General features: G+C 39.0%; 1 protein-coding gene across 1 annotated transcript in view; it reads left to right on the top strand.

Moving 5' to 3' along the window:
- The window catches only part of VWF (von Willebrand factor), a 145114-nt gene that overhangs the window by 93665 nt on the left and 36491 nt on the right, over positions 1–14958 (top strand). The window contains exons 34-38 of the mRNA XM_065656516.1: positions 1181–1358; positions 5041–5261; positions 6266–6458; positions 7081–7422; positions 14001–14206. Coding sequence (XP_065512588.1) covers positions 1181–1358; positions 5041–5261; positions 6266–6458; positions 7081–7422; positions 14001–14206 — 1140 coding nt within the window. The remainder of the gene's footprint in view (positions 1–1180; positions 1359–5040; positions 5262–6265; positions 6459–7080; positions 7423–14000; positions 14207–14958) is intronic.

The following is a 14958-nucleotide window of genomic DNA, read 5'->3' as shown; positions in this document are numbered from 1 at the left end:
ACATGTAGCTCAGACATACAGAGCGACACTTTCACGTCACTATTCTTGGTTTGCATAGTAGTACCAAGAATAGTCTGTGAATTATGTTATGGTTACTTAGGTATTTTATCACTTTCCTCTTCTCTTTCGTGGGAATTATGGGTACTCCGAAAAAGGGAGAACGGGAGATGGCCTTGCTCCACGACAATCATCTTCTCCTCACATTTCTGCTTGTGAATATCAAGTATCCAATTCATAGAATCACTGTCTTGCTTGTTACTAGTGCTTCTCTACTCACCTCTATAGAGACAGGTCTGGAAAGGGCTGTTTCCCACATTTGGGGTTATTCTTGGGAATGCAGACCTCGGGGTTGAACACTGTTTTGAAATTCATTGATCCTATTTATGGACTTCAGAGCTCTGAGGGCCTTGGGCCAGAGAGCTCAGCTTTTTGCAGATATGAAGCTTGAGATATTCTAAATTGTGACTACATCTATTTCTGTGTCCTTTAGATGTATGTAATCCTAGTGCCTCAAAATTTAGACTGTCCTTTCCAAGATGAGAATATATTTTACATTTTATTTTTAATTTTGTAGAACCGCTATGTATATCTAACAATATTAGTCTGCTAAAGGAACAATTTCCTTTCAGGAAGGGAGGAACTGTTTTAAAGTTTTGGAGTTGTGGATAAAATACCTAGAGTATTCCATGGCTTTCTAGTTTGGAACAAATATTGTTTATTCCTGCTGTGCCATGACCGTTTGTGCTCACAGATCTTTCTAAAATAATTTTATGGCTTATAAAAACTAAAGGCTTTGACATTTAAAGAAAAGCTAGGGGTGAATTCTTTTGTTGACTATGATATCCATGTGTGCTGTAGGATGACTAGGCTAATGATAGATGGAGTACCAGATACTTCATTCTGCTGTAACAAAACATCTCCTGTTCTAGAACATTATCTTTTGCTTGGAATTTTAGAGTCTATTTCTTATAGTGTTACTGATTTAAACTTTCTCGTCCTCATGAAGTCCTTAATACACTTCATTTTATTATTTAATTATCCAAGGCTAATTTGAGTAGCACTGCTGTCAGGGTCATTTTACTTGTTAGCTGTAGGATCGTGGCAGCAGCCAAGTTTTGCATTTTTCTCCCCTCCACCCATGTTCTTTTCAACTGGTAAATATCCACATCTCCCTGTCTAGCCTGGCGATAAATGGACACTACCGGACCAGTGCCACACTGTGACATGCTTTCCAGGAGATTACACAGTTCTGGAGAGTCACCAAATTAACTGCGAGAGGATGCCAAAACCAGTGTGTCACAGCAACCTTCCTGCTGTTAAGATCGAAGAAACTTGTGGCTGCCGATGGATGTGTCCGTGTGAGTATCTACCTTTGCATGTATGCCTCTCCCTCCCCATCAGTTGAAATATCAGTAGTGTAATGCTGAATGTAGCTCCTCATTCATTGTACACATCAAAGATGATTGAGGTTAGAGGAATTGACACTGTACATCAGTGGAGTTGTCATATGCAGGGACAGGAGTTGGACTTGATGATCCTTGCGGGTCCTTCCCAATGCAGGGCATTCTATGATTCTATGAAGCAAACGGCTAGGAGCGTGAGAGTCTCACTGATGCCTGGAATGTGTGATGCTATTTGCAAGTTCAAGGTCACTGAGAGCTTATTTTTTACATTAGCATAGCTACAGTGTTTTATCAGAGAATCTCACACTTGATTTCCAAAGCTGTGTGAACTGTGAAGGAGGAGGTATGGAAGAAAACAGAAATTTATCTCGGCAAGCTGTAAGCAAGTGATGTATTCTTGGTCCATCTCCAGGCTTTAGGGTTTGGTCTGACCTCAATCATGCACATTTGTTAAAGAAACAACAAAAAAAAAAGTTTCCTGCCTTCATCAAATCTCACACTGAGTATCTGAGCAGAAACAGTGAACACTGTGTGACTAGTGCCTTGGCTTAGATGACAGAAACAGAAACTAAGTGCATCTACTCACATTTACAGGGTGGAGGGATTCAGCCCTTAGGCTAGTGATCCATTTATTATTAAAAAGAGAGATTCTTCAGGGAAATCCCACATATGTGAAGGGAAGACTTGAGGGAGGAAAAATGATGATTTCAAGCAAAAAACAAAGCTGGAGCCTCCAGATTGCCTCAGTGCCCAGACATATGCTCTGACAACAGTGAAATGGTGTCAGTCCAGAGTAAAGGAGGAGTGATGCCTGGCTGCATGCAGCGTGGCACAGGGCATCACTCCACGACTGTCACAGGAAAGAACACTTCATGGTGGAACATGGGGTAGGTTTGGCCACTGTGTCTTTTGGAACACCTCAGCCTGAGTTTGGGGACTGAGCCTTACCTCCTCTCTGTGGGAAATGCACTATAGCTATAAGCTCAATTTCCATAAAAATTAGTCAAGATATTTATTTTGAATTAAATACCAAAAGGATCAGCTCCAGTAACTCCTAAAGGGTGTAGCTATACAAAAGAATGCATTTCTTTAGCCCAATCGTGCATGCTATTACAGCTAAAATTTGCAGAAATGTCCAAAACAGGAACCTGTGGGTGTTACAGTCTTTAAATCCTGTTCAGAGCCTGCATCTCTTTGGCTTTGCTGCAGCTTAGAGGACTGTACTCCCCAACATAATTCTGAAAATTTGGCTTACATCTAAAGTAATATGATTACTTTTGAAAAATAAATCAAAACCCTAAATATACCTTATTTTTTAAATGTATAATCTCAATTTAAAATATCCTTTGCTGAACTGGCTATTTTTAGAAAAATTTCTTCAAGGCACTGTTTGGAATACCTGAGCTGGGTAGCTGGATTTTGATCCCTGAACTGTTAGACATCCAAAATTTTAACACTTCAAGTTTTCACATTTCCTAAAGGTACATTTGATTATCTAAGCCCTTTAAAGCTAGCATTTCTATTTTGACATAAATATTTCAAAATTTTAAAAATAGTATAAATATTTTAGTTCAATAATCATAAATATTTTGTCATGTTTCAAAAATAATCTTAGTGATATCTACCCAGAAAAAGTGCATTTATAATAATTTTCTCAATCCTAAATACATTGATAGCATCATGAAGGCATTGCTTTTGGCATTCAAAACATGTCTTCATGAAGATTTTCTGAAAGGATGAAATGAAAATTACTATGAGTACCATTAGCTGATTATCATGAAAAGACCTAAATTTAACTTGAGATTGCTCCTGTTTAACATGAGCTAACAATTATTTCACTCTTTATGAATTTAATGAGCCATGATACCCCCCTTTTTTTTTTTTCTTTTCCCAAGGTGGTACAGCTTGGGAGGGAAAGGTAGTAAGATTTCATATGTTACAGGAGTCAATAAAAAATCCCCAGCCCCACCTAGTTTATCAACTACCCATATGTAAAATACTCTTTTTTTCAATGACTACTTAGTGAAGCCAGGATGATGCTTTGTCAACTAAAGCAACATCCATAGTAGGTGGGAAGGCTAATTCTGATGCTGTATGTGCTGAGGTCAGAGCCAAAATAAACTTTAGAAACAGACATAGCAAAGTAGGTGCTTATTAGGAGGTGAGCGTGCTTCAGTATCTCTTTGTTTTTATGGATGGAGGCTGGTCAGGCAATCTGTGCTGCAGGAGCATGGCAGTGCGTGTTTAATTGCTCTTGTGATTCAGTACAGTAGTATTCAGTGATTTAGAGAGCTAAAACACACTTGGAAATGATTGCTTGGCAGTTCAGATGATACAACAAATGCTTTTGCAAAGAGGAAGTGCTTGAAAAAGTGTTCTTCTTATGTCATATTACTGGGTTCAGAGAATAGATCAGGAGTTACACCATAAAGGTGATTGCTTGCTGAACTAGTTACAAATTTTATAGTAACATGATTTCCAACGTGTGATTCATGGCTACTCTGGGTGGTTTTGGATTACATTTAAATGGACAAAAGGGCTGCATTAATACATTTTTTTTTCCTACGGAAGAGCTCTGAGAAATTTTAAAATATTCCTATCATCCTTAGAATTGTTTTATTACTAGCTTGTTTCATTGTTGTTTATACATGAACTTTATAAGCAGGTACAGCAAAATATCTGAAAATGCTCCAGTGCTCCAAAGGGATGTCTCTCTTGACGATTCAGTGCCCAGTGCCTCATTTTTTTTTTTTTTTTAAGCAGAAGTTACTGTTTGCTGTTTTAGCTGGGAAACTGAGTTTGAAAGTCAATGAATGGGAAACAGCTTATTCTCAAATCTCAATTGGAAACCAAGTAGCTGAACTATTAACAGTGAGAATTTTCTTCCTACATATTTAGCTGACATTGCTTTTATTGTCCTTATTATCTTTAAGCAAAGATTTGAAAACATATGAGTTAGATGCATCTTTCTGCTCAGGTTCTGTTTTGATACTTGAGAGATTATAATTGTCCTTGCTTTCCAGTTTGTGAAGACAAGGAAGTATTTGTAACCTAATGACCAGCATACTGAGCTGTCAGTTGACCGTTGATTTATCCTGTGCACATTATTTCTCTGCCCTTTTCCTAGTTCCCATTAAAAAAAAAAAGTCCCCTGGTATCATCTTGTGACATGTCTGATAAGAATGAAATAGTGTTATTTGATTTCAAAGGTAATACTTTACAGAATAAAATGCAATACCATAATAAAAATGCAGTACAAAAGTTAAAAAATAGTTATGTTACAGTCTTTCTACAAATAGGGAAGTGATTTTCCCTGCTTTTATTTTTCACATTAATTTTTTTAGTAAATCATGTTCAATGCAAGTAAATTTCATGCAAAGGGATTTTCTTTGAGTTTATCCAAATATTTTGAAATAGTAATTGTTCCAGACAAAGATACTTCAAAAAACCAAAACATGTAATGAAGTATTTACCAAAGTTTCTTGTCAAGGATTTGCTACAGAATTTGCATTTTATTACCTTCCTAGCTTTCTCAATTAGTTGGTTCCACATGCCCATAATGACTGTAAAGAAATAGGCTAATTTGAATGAAAGTGAATGCCTATAAGGCGCTTTTTTTTTTAACATTGATTTACAGGTGTCTGTATAGGAAGTTCATCTCGACACATTGTCACTTTTGACGGGCTGAATTTTAAGCTGACTGGCAATTGCTCCTACACCTTGTTTCGTGACATGCAACGTGATGTTGAAGTTCTCCTCCATGAAGGACCATGCAGAGCAACACCGAAGATGAATTGTATGGACTCCATTGAAGTGAAACATCGTGATGTATCTGTTCAGCTCTTCAGTGACATGATAGTAAGCTAAATACAATGAAGTGATCCTTACATTGTCTGCTTATGTTGTAGAATTCAGATTATGAAGACAAATTTGTTCCCTTAATCCAGTTTCTTTCTGTTCCCCTTGCAGCCTATTCCTAGGCTTCTGAGCAAATGACTCTTTTCAATTTCATGATACAATCTATATTCACATGAGTCAGACACATGTATCCTCTTGTTCTCCCTGTTGTGCTGGTGTGACAATGTCAAGAACATGGGATTTGGCAGCATCTCTCTTACACATCTTCCAGAAAGGCAGGGATTATAGACAGGACATACTGCATGCTGATTCTCCTTTTTTTGGCCGACATCCTTTACACAGTGTTCTAATTTGGTGCATGGAAAAGCAGTCTGTTCTTCACAAATCTGTGCATGACTAGCTAGTCGAAGAGTTAGGGAGCTGGTTCTTACCTTGTGTGCAGATGGACCTCAGCATTAGTATTAGTAGTATTATTATTATTAGTATGCGTTACATCTATTTTATACGCAAAGTATTCAAACGCAATATGACACATTTTTCAGTCTCTGGGTTCCTCAGACATACAGCAGTTGGCTAGTCTGCAAAGGTGATCTCTTCTAACTCATGTAGCAAAATAGGATGGACGAAAACACCTGCACCCACTTCTTCATGGTGATGTACCATCTTGAGTTTCACTGAGGATTACAAATAATGAGGGTCTGTAGGCAATATTTTAAATTCATGGTGTTAGATTGCTGCTTTGTAAATATGTGATGGTGAAGAAATGTACCCATATAGGAAAATGTTGAAAGAGTTTTTCATATAGTACACAGAATGAAGGTCAGTTAGTTCTGTACATTTTTTAGACTCAATAGAAAGGTTCAGCTTGCAAAACTGATTCTTACATCCAGATTCAGTCAGATCTTTGAGTACTTGTGAAGTGAAAATGTGTTTCAATTGTAAGATTGGGCTGATTTTAACTGCTTGCTAGCGCTGATGTGATGATCTTGCCTTTTTGAAAATAGGTGACTGTTAATGGTGAAAGGGTTCATATCCCCTATTCTGGCAGCTTGTTTGAAGTCACTGTCTATGGAGCAATAATGCATGAAATCAAGTTCTCCCATCTTGGACATAATCTCACATTTACTCCACGAAACAATGAGTTTATTCTCAAACTTAATTCAAAGAGCTTTTCTTCAGGAACACAAGGGCTTTGTGGTAAGTTTGAACAATAGTAGTTTTAACAGCTTCCTATTTGGGCTTAAACTAGTATTTGTATTATTGTAATTTGTGTGGCCCTGAACCTGCAAACTCTCTGGCTGAACTAATCTATGTAGATTTTTCTACTATGGCCATCAATGTAACAGTTCATTGACTCCCAGTAATACCTTAGAAAGAATAGGCTGGACATCTCTCGTTTTACATATTTCACATTATCTTTTCAAGGAGACTTTTTTTTTTTTTGGACAAGGGTTTAACTTTGGGTTCTTACATATGCATTTCTGTGAGAGGCAAGACTTATGCTCACAGTGAAGGTGAAAGGTTTTTGATGGGTATTGCTGCCTGGGAGAATTAATTCTATGGTATACTCTATCTATTGTATAGCTTATACCTCTGTGGCATAACCTATACCTCCTGTAATAAGGAAAAAAGAAACAAGATCCAGGGTCTTTATGTCTCTATTGATAACAGCTATAAGGTAGATAGTTCATTACTCTTCTCCTTGGCAATCACAGAGCAGCCCCAACCAGCTCCGTCTGTCCCATGCCTGTTTTCTCTGGGTTTACTTTTTTGGTGACTGTATTCAGACATTTTCTTTTCCTTTCACTTACCCTCCTAGGGGTGTGTGACCAGAACCATGTCAATGACTTCACGTTACGTGATGGCTCTGTCACTGCTGACAGCAGTGTGTTTATCCAGAACTGGACAGTGGAAGACCCAGGGAAGATCTGTGAAATCCAGAGAGAAGACAGATGCTCTGAGCACACAATGAACCACTGCCGCCTTCTGCTCTCTGATCAGTTTGCAGACTGCCACAGGGTAATCCCCCCCAACATGTTTTACGAGGCCTGCGCAGAAAGCAGCTGCTATGAGGATGAAGCCTGTGAGATGATAACTTCCTACGCTCACATCTGCAGGGAAAACGGGTTCTGCGTGGACTGGAGAACACCTGAGTTTTGTCGTAAGGGTTTTACTCTACATTAAAACTGATAAAGAAACTGTCTTACTTGGTGATGGTGGTGACAATGACCATCTTGTCTGTGCAATATTTATTTTTCAATACCGTATAATGGGACAGAAGTTCCAGATTATGTTTCCCATAGAAGTCATATTGCACATCTGATATCTGGTTTATTGTCCATTAGTTACATACTATGGAAAAAGTGTTTATTGGTAAACTGCTAACAAGTAAAATGCAAGGTAGTTATGCAAGGCTAGAGGGATAACCTATGAAATAAAAATACCATGAAAGCTGTGCACAGGTAAACACAGTTATGTGACAGTACCTGACTGCATCCACCAAGCCATCAAGGGTCCAGGTTTGGACCAAGAGTCTGCTCTGATTCTGACAGGTGGTTCTAGCTGCAGATATCATTACTTTGGTACAGACGTTGAAGGATCTGTGCAAGGCAGACAGGGAAACTCATAATTTGGACTAGTAAAACTGCTTCCCAGCCTGTCACTGTCGTAGATGCACATAATGGCACAAAAGAAGACTTTTCACTGTAAGTTTCACAATTCCCCACATTCCAACCAAAGCGTAAACCTTTAAGACTGTGATGGAAGAGCCAGTGTGATTTTAAGTTTCTACTGCAGTGAAAAATAGGGAAATGGCCAGTGTCTGTGATGTCTTTTCTTGCCGATACATGTCAGCTACACTGATCAAACCAGCTGTAATTTGCTTTGCTAATCTGCTTCTACTTCTAGTTGTGTTTTTGAGGTGAAAAGTTTGTGCTGTGAGAAAGCAGTATAGCAGGATATGAGTTTTGTAAATTACCCAGAGCCCAGCAGAAGCAGGACAAGCATGCTAGTGCTAGATTCAGATGGTTGTTTCTTTATATACCTACTCCCGTAAATACTTACGGGCACAAGAAGTTCTTCCCTACCTTCCTGTTTGTTTGTTTTGTTTTGTTTTGTTTGTTCATTCTTCTTTTCTTCCCTTTTATGAGGCATACCTAAAGCTCTGCCAAAAAATGCAACATATAGATAAGTACAAATAATCAACTCTTGAAGTGACTTGTTCAACACTATCCTGTTAGCCTGTCTGAAGTGATTGTTACAGACATTCAGATATTCACTCACAGTGTTTCTGGTTTAGTCAAGTATCTGAAATGTGTATGTCTGTAGGCATTTTCTTTCCCAGCTAGCTGCTCATACACTGTCTTGATATCCCTGTTTAGTCAGTTCTTGTTGCCTTGCTTTCTTTCCCTCTTGCTACACAGATACTTGTTATTTCAAAAGTGGAGAAGCAGCATCCTAAAGGCATGATACCACAAAAACTGTACATGTTTTGGTTTTGTTCATGGTTTAAACTCAGACGAGAGGAATTGTAAGATAGGAAGTCAAGAATGTGAATGTGAGTTTGGCCCTGAGCTTCCATTTAGTGTCAAGTATCTTCCCAAGATAGGTTATTGAAGAACATGCTACTGTTGCAGACTGAATCTTTTAAGTAACAACACAGTCAGTTTGGAGTATAGTCCTAGAAAATAGAGGTAGAACATTGCCACACATTTTCCGAATTTAGTACTTCAGCCGGACTTTGCAAATGGTAATGTACCTTAATAACTCTGCAGTTTTCAAATTCCCATCTTGTAACACAGCATGTACAAGGATAGACAAAGAGTTGTCCATTTTAATGCTAGTTGCGTAAAACAGTCATTCATGTCCTGGCCATAGCATCATTGCCAGCATTCTTCATGTAAGCAGGTGCATATGTGCAACTGCCAAAAATAAAATTGCCAATTACAGGGACATTATACAGATTACTTTAATGACTAAATAGTTCAGCCTAATCACTCTACAACTACATGTTTAATAACAATGGTATGGTTCTGGAATACCTTGTTCTCCTTCCCCCATTCCAGTGAAAATGTATTGTTTTTGTAGAGTTTGGGTTTACTCATGCCATATTGGGACATTTCAAGCAGTACAAGTCCATCTTGACTGCTCTGCCCTGATGGGTGAATATACTCACTGGAATATCTGATAAAGAGAGGGCCAGTTCCCCATCCCATGCCAGTTCCACTGCCTGAGCTTTCCTTGGTCCTTTTTGGGAGGGCCTATGTGTGATGAGTGGTATCTGGTAGACTCCAGCTTTGTGTCAATGGATAGAAAGAAACTTAACACTCAAGTGGGAATGCATAGTGAGTGTTGGTTTGTTTTTTTTTTTTAATTTCCATCCACGCTCCAAGACCTCACACTTAGTAGGCTTAAATTGTGGCAGCCTGTAGCTTCTGCTGATAGCCATGTAATGCTGAGGCATAGAATGTGCACCTCTAGAGCAGGTTCACCCCACAGTGAATGCCAGCTAAATAGTCTCCACTTCAATGACAGTACGGGATTTATCTTAATGTGAAGATCATAGGGATTTCTAACAAATCACTGCATTAGTAATATTGACACATGCTGGGATTCAGCTTTGTGTGGAGACAAAGCTTTATTCACATGGAAATGGGATTGTTTATATAGTGATTAATGAATGAACTGAGATATATTCATTCTGTGCTTACAAAAGAAATGGCAGCTCAAGTGGAGGTGCCAAGTCACCTTTGAACTGTGTAGCTCAAGTAATGGTAGCAGTCAGCAAATTTTGCTTAGAAAGCACAAACACTCAGAAGATAAATGACAGAAGCAACAGGAGCAGTTGTTAATTTTCATATGCTGATGTTTCCATGAGTGCTTCTCAGCATCTCTTTAAGCTCATTTATGTGCAATGTGGACATGCCCTCCAGGTACTTGCCAATACTAGCTTGCATATGAATTATATTTAGATAGGTAGTTGGTGCTTGCATGGTATATGAAACAAACTGCTAGTTGGGACTGTCCAGTAAAGCTGTGGGTCTTTGAGGAGGATGTGGGTGGAACTCAGCAGCTGCAGGTACTTCTGGAAAAGTATTTCGTTTGGAAACAATGTTTTTCATGGGCCACTCTGGTTGTTGAAGGGTTTTCTGTTTTGTCTTTCATTGGATTGTTTTGTAGGGCCAGGTTAGCAAGCAAATGCATAACAGGCTGTGCCTGCTCCACTGAGGGGCAGTGGCATCTGGCAGAGAAGCAAGAACAAGAGCCAGGAGGAGGAGAGAGATGGGATACAAGAAACCTTTAAACCACTCCTGCTAATGAACGATTTGTGTATTGGAGCTACACTGAGATTATCCACTGCTGTTCATTCTCTGTGTAAGCAAGGCATGCTGCTGACCATAGCAGCTGAAGGATCTAAACCATGTCTTAGAACTCAACAGTATGAGGGTGACTTTACAACTGCCTTCAGCTCATCTGGGACAGTTTTTTCTCTTCCTCTTTCACCTCCAGTCATGTATTCCCATACTTCTTGCTATTCTGGCAGTAGTCCTCACATGCTACTTGGCGAGCTGTGAAAATTGGCTGTAAAAGGAAAAAAGTGACAGCAGGAAAGAGCAGCTGAGGTGAGGAGATGAAGTAAGAGAGGGGACTGCCCCTTTTGACGGCAGCACTGACCTTAGTTGGTTTAATGTGGCCTTGAAAACACTCCCAAGAACACTGGAAAAACCCTTCTAGATATATTCCTTTGGATAAAGAGGATTGTTAAAGGAGATTTAAGAAAACTGTGTCTGAGCAATGCAGGGAGGTTGACTGGCAGTTGATGAGCTATTTGCCCTTGTGTATTATGCACTCCAGCTTCATTGGCACTGGGGTTTTAGCTGTCCTTTTGGCTGCACATGGCAGTACAGTGAGGCAAAAGGCAAGCCAGCAGTATGTGACCCCAGGAGCTAGATAATGAGCTGCTAAATTTGTGCTAAATTATACTACTGAAAAAAGGGACCGGACTGGTTGCCTGAAAGGATGTGTGCCTTTTTCCATGTATCACAAGTTTGAAAATCACTCTCCTAAATATCTATTTAGTACTGTAACCAAGGATGCTTTGTCTTATCAGTTTGAGCCACAAATTCAGAGTGAATGCCATTGCATACTATCGCTAGATTGTTCAGTCTGAATTTGTTAAGTAGTTTATTTTATTTTGGTGGACTTGCACCTTCTGTAGATCCTCATAGGGGTTATTTTGTCTCAGCCAGTATCTACTAGGAATGACTACTGTAATTTAATGGAAAAATAAGCAGTCAAAAAAAGACAATACCTCAATGTGCCAGGTGACCTTTTGAAATGTACTATCATAGGTTTATGGGAAACTTTTTGTTTCTCCTCAGGTTTTCTTTTATTAGCCTATTTCCTGTTTGCAAGAAAAGGTCATTTTTTTAATGGAGCCAACAAGCTTGAGATTATAATATAAATAAGTGACCGAGTAGCATCATACAGGTTAATATTTGACATAATTTCTTTTGAAACTAATTTGGCTGAAGAATTACTCTTCTGTTACTTGGGTTTCAGCCTTACCTCCCCTTTTGTTAGTACCCATAGTCTTTCCCTTTTTATTCAGAAGCAATAAGCGTTTGAAGTGAGCACTGAAATAGACAGCCAGGAGGATGGCTTGTTGAAATATTTTTTTCTGAGGCTGACTGGGGAGTCCTTAATGCCTCCTCACATTCCGTACATCTGGCAGAAATTTCCATACAATAAGCAGAGTTACCTGTAAGTCATTTAGGACCTAGCCAGATCTCTGGAGCACAAGGGCACTAACGTGTCAAAGGTGGCTTTATACAATCACCTGGTTGTTATCGTGCCAGAAGGATGAAAAGATGTTCAGGATGATTTTCCATTGATGGAGTTTATCCCATCTCTTGACATTGCTTATGCACATCTCATTCCCATGACCCCAAAGACAGAGGCGACTTCAAAACAAGCGCATTCACACTATAACCACTTCATTTCTTCCTTCCTTGAAAAAACGTTGCTGTTTTACACAGGCTTTTTGATACCATATCTGAAGGCCAGGGCACAGTTCTTCATTGCATTTTTCATACACCCGGCTCCTTAATGCCAGTCAAAAGAGGAGGAAGGAGAAGGGGCTACATGCTACATGAAGTATGTTAGAGACTTAAACATCAGCATTGATTCTGCCTGGGAGCTGTCCAGGTTCTATGCTGATGTGCATCAGCATTAAACTCTAAAATAAATTAATCTACTTTTGTGCAGAGAAGGTTTACTAGATTTGCTTTAGGGCTAGTGGTAGATAAACAAGATGAAAGCCAGTGTGCTGAGTATTTTTACTGACACTGGAATAAAAAAGTAGATGACAACTCTACCTTGACAGTTGCTGTGGATGTATTTTCACTCATTAGAACTGATGTGAGAAAATCACAGGCAATAAGCACTGGTGCTTACTGTAGTCACCCAGTTTACAGAACTGTTTCTGGGGATGAGTTTTTCTGGAAAACATAGTAGCATCTAAGTAGCTGTTAGTACAGGTTTATAAGCAGGCAATTTCTCCTGTTTTACTTGGATAGACCTTTTTGTGGTTTTGGAATCAAACCAAAGCATTTAATGGTGGGACTAGACTCTCTATCGAGTTCCTGTGGCTTTTCAAGTTCCTCTGCTGAATTATGGTGGCTATCCACACATACAACCATAGTCTCCAACACACCAGAAATAATCAGCATTTCAGCATGGCTTGAAACAGAAAAGGGTTAATGTTAAAGGCATTTATTCTCTGTTTCCTTTGGCTAACCAGGATGTGTGTAGGCACTTCAGCTGATGAATGCTTGCTTGATTGGGAGATGAGGTCTTCATTTGGTAGTTTTCTTACAGTGGTTTTTCAGGGAACTGAAAAAAAAATTATAAACCTCACAGAAGTCACAAACTGGGAAATAAGAAAAACTTTTCCTAATTGAAGCTGTAGAGAAAAATAAAGTAGACTTGAGAGAGTGCACAGTCTGGAAGCTGTATCTATAGGTTTCTTGAGTAGCTATAGCCTTAGTTTTATGTGTGCTTTTAGAGACAATACTCTCATTGTTGTGAATTCATCAGTAAAAATTTATGTGTTGGCTTAGGGAGGAATGTAACTTTCCTTGATTCAGTTAATTCCACTAATAAGGCAATTCAGTTAATAAGGTGCAGAAATCCAGCAGGTTCAGTTTCGAAGTATCAAAATGTTCTTTTTGTTAGCTTTTTTTGGTTGCTTGGGAACACTGCTTCCTATCAAGTTGTCAAAAAAATCTCTGTTCAATGCTTGAGTCTGTCCTGGATGTCTCCTAACCATGTGCTGTTATCAGTGCTTCTCTAATACATGTAAGGGTGGTTCCAAATTCTTATGACTCCCAGTGCTGAAAACAGAGTCAGGCTATATGTTAGCTCATGTAAGCCATTGTGTCATTATCAGTTTAAGTCACACTTTGCTGATTCATGCGATCTGAAAATGTGGCTTGATGATTTCTTTGTGGACTGTAACTTAAGCAAATGCCTTCAATCACTTTCCACTGTGGATTTTGTTAGTTTTCAAAATGTATTAATATATTCAAAGATGTTAGTGGAGTAGCTGCAAAGGACAAAGTACGTTCATCATATGATGGCTTTCAAAAACCTGAACAGAATTCCAAAGAAAGTGTGAGTGGAAACATTTACCCACATTTCAGATCTTTATCTAATGAGTACTTTTTCTGTCTTCCTCAGCAATGAAATGTCCCACATATTTGACATATGATCACTGCCACAAAGCCTGCATAAAGCACTGTGAGAATACTACCAAACTCAGTGTCTGCAAGGATTATCCCACAGAAGGCTGCTTCTGTCCAGACGGACAGATGATTTTTAACGACAGCTGTGTTGATGAAGAAGTCTGCACACAATGTGTCAGTGAAGATGGCACGCACCATCAGGTAACTATATATTTGGCAGCTTACCTTCGTGAGTGGTTGGACTTTGTACTTTTGCAAGTAAATCTGCCTTATAACTCTAACTATTTTCCCCTTTGGATACTTTATTTTCTAACTCAGTTCCTCACAACTGGCCGGCTGTCATCCCTATGTAGCTCCCCTGGTGTGAAATTGGCTGGGACAGATATAAAATTCACAGCTGGGACTGTACAGACCTGGAAATGCATGACAAATGGATGGGGAGGGAAGTGTAGAGGGAAGAGAAGAGGGATTGGCATGTCAAGGTTTACCAAGATAAACACCTCAGTTCAGCAGGCTTTTACCAATAATGACAATTTAATCATAAATCTGGAACCCTTACTTAAAATGTATTGTCTTCGCAAAGCTTGCTGAAATATTTTCAGTGGTTGGTGGAGAGCAGTGAGACAAAGATGACCTTATATCAAGTTGTATTACCCTACTGTTGTTGTTTGGAGTTTTTTGTTTGGTTGGTTTTGGGTTTTTTTTGTTTGTGGTTTTTATCTTTTTTTGGTTGTTGTTGTTTTTTGTTTTTTTTTTTTTTGTTTGTTTGTTTTTTTGAGCATTGTTGCTTCGATGAAATTAGTCATTTTTGTTGAACTGAAAATCCACTCTCCTCAGCTAAGCTAGACCTCTCTGTGACACAATGCAATTGGGAAGAGCTATAGGTGCCAGGTGTTAGACTGAAGTGAAAGAGGCTGTTCATTTCCCTTTCAACATCACACAGCGTGCGTGCG

This window comes from Caloenas nicobarica, chromosome 1 (assembly GCF_036013445.1).
Source record: "Caloenas nicobarica isolate bCalNic1 chromosome 1, bCalNic1.hap1, whole genome shotgun sequence".
Lineage (NCBI taxonomy): Eukaryota > Metazoa > Chordata > Aves > Columbiformes > Columbidae > Caloenas > Caloenas nicobarica.
This window is presented reverse-complemented; position numbering and strand designations above follow the sequence as displayed.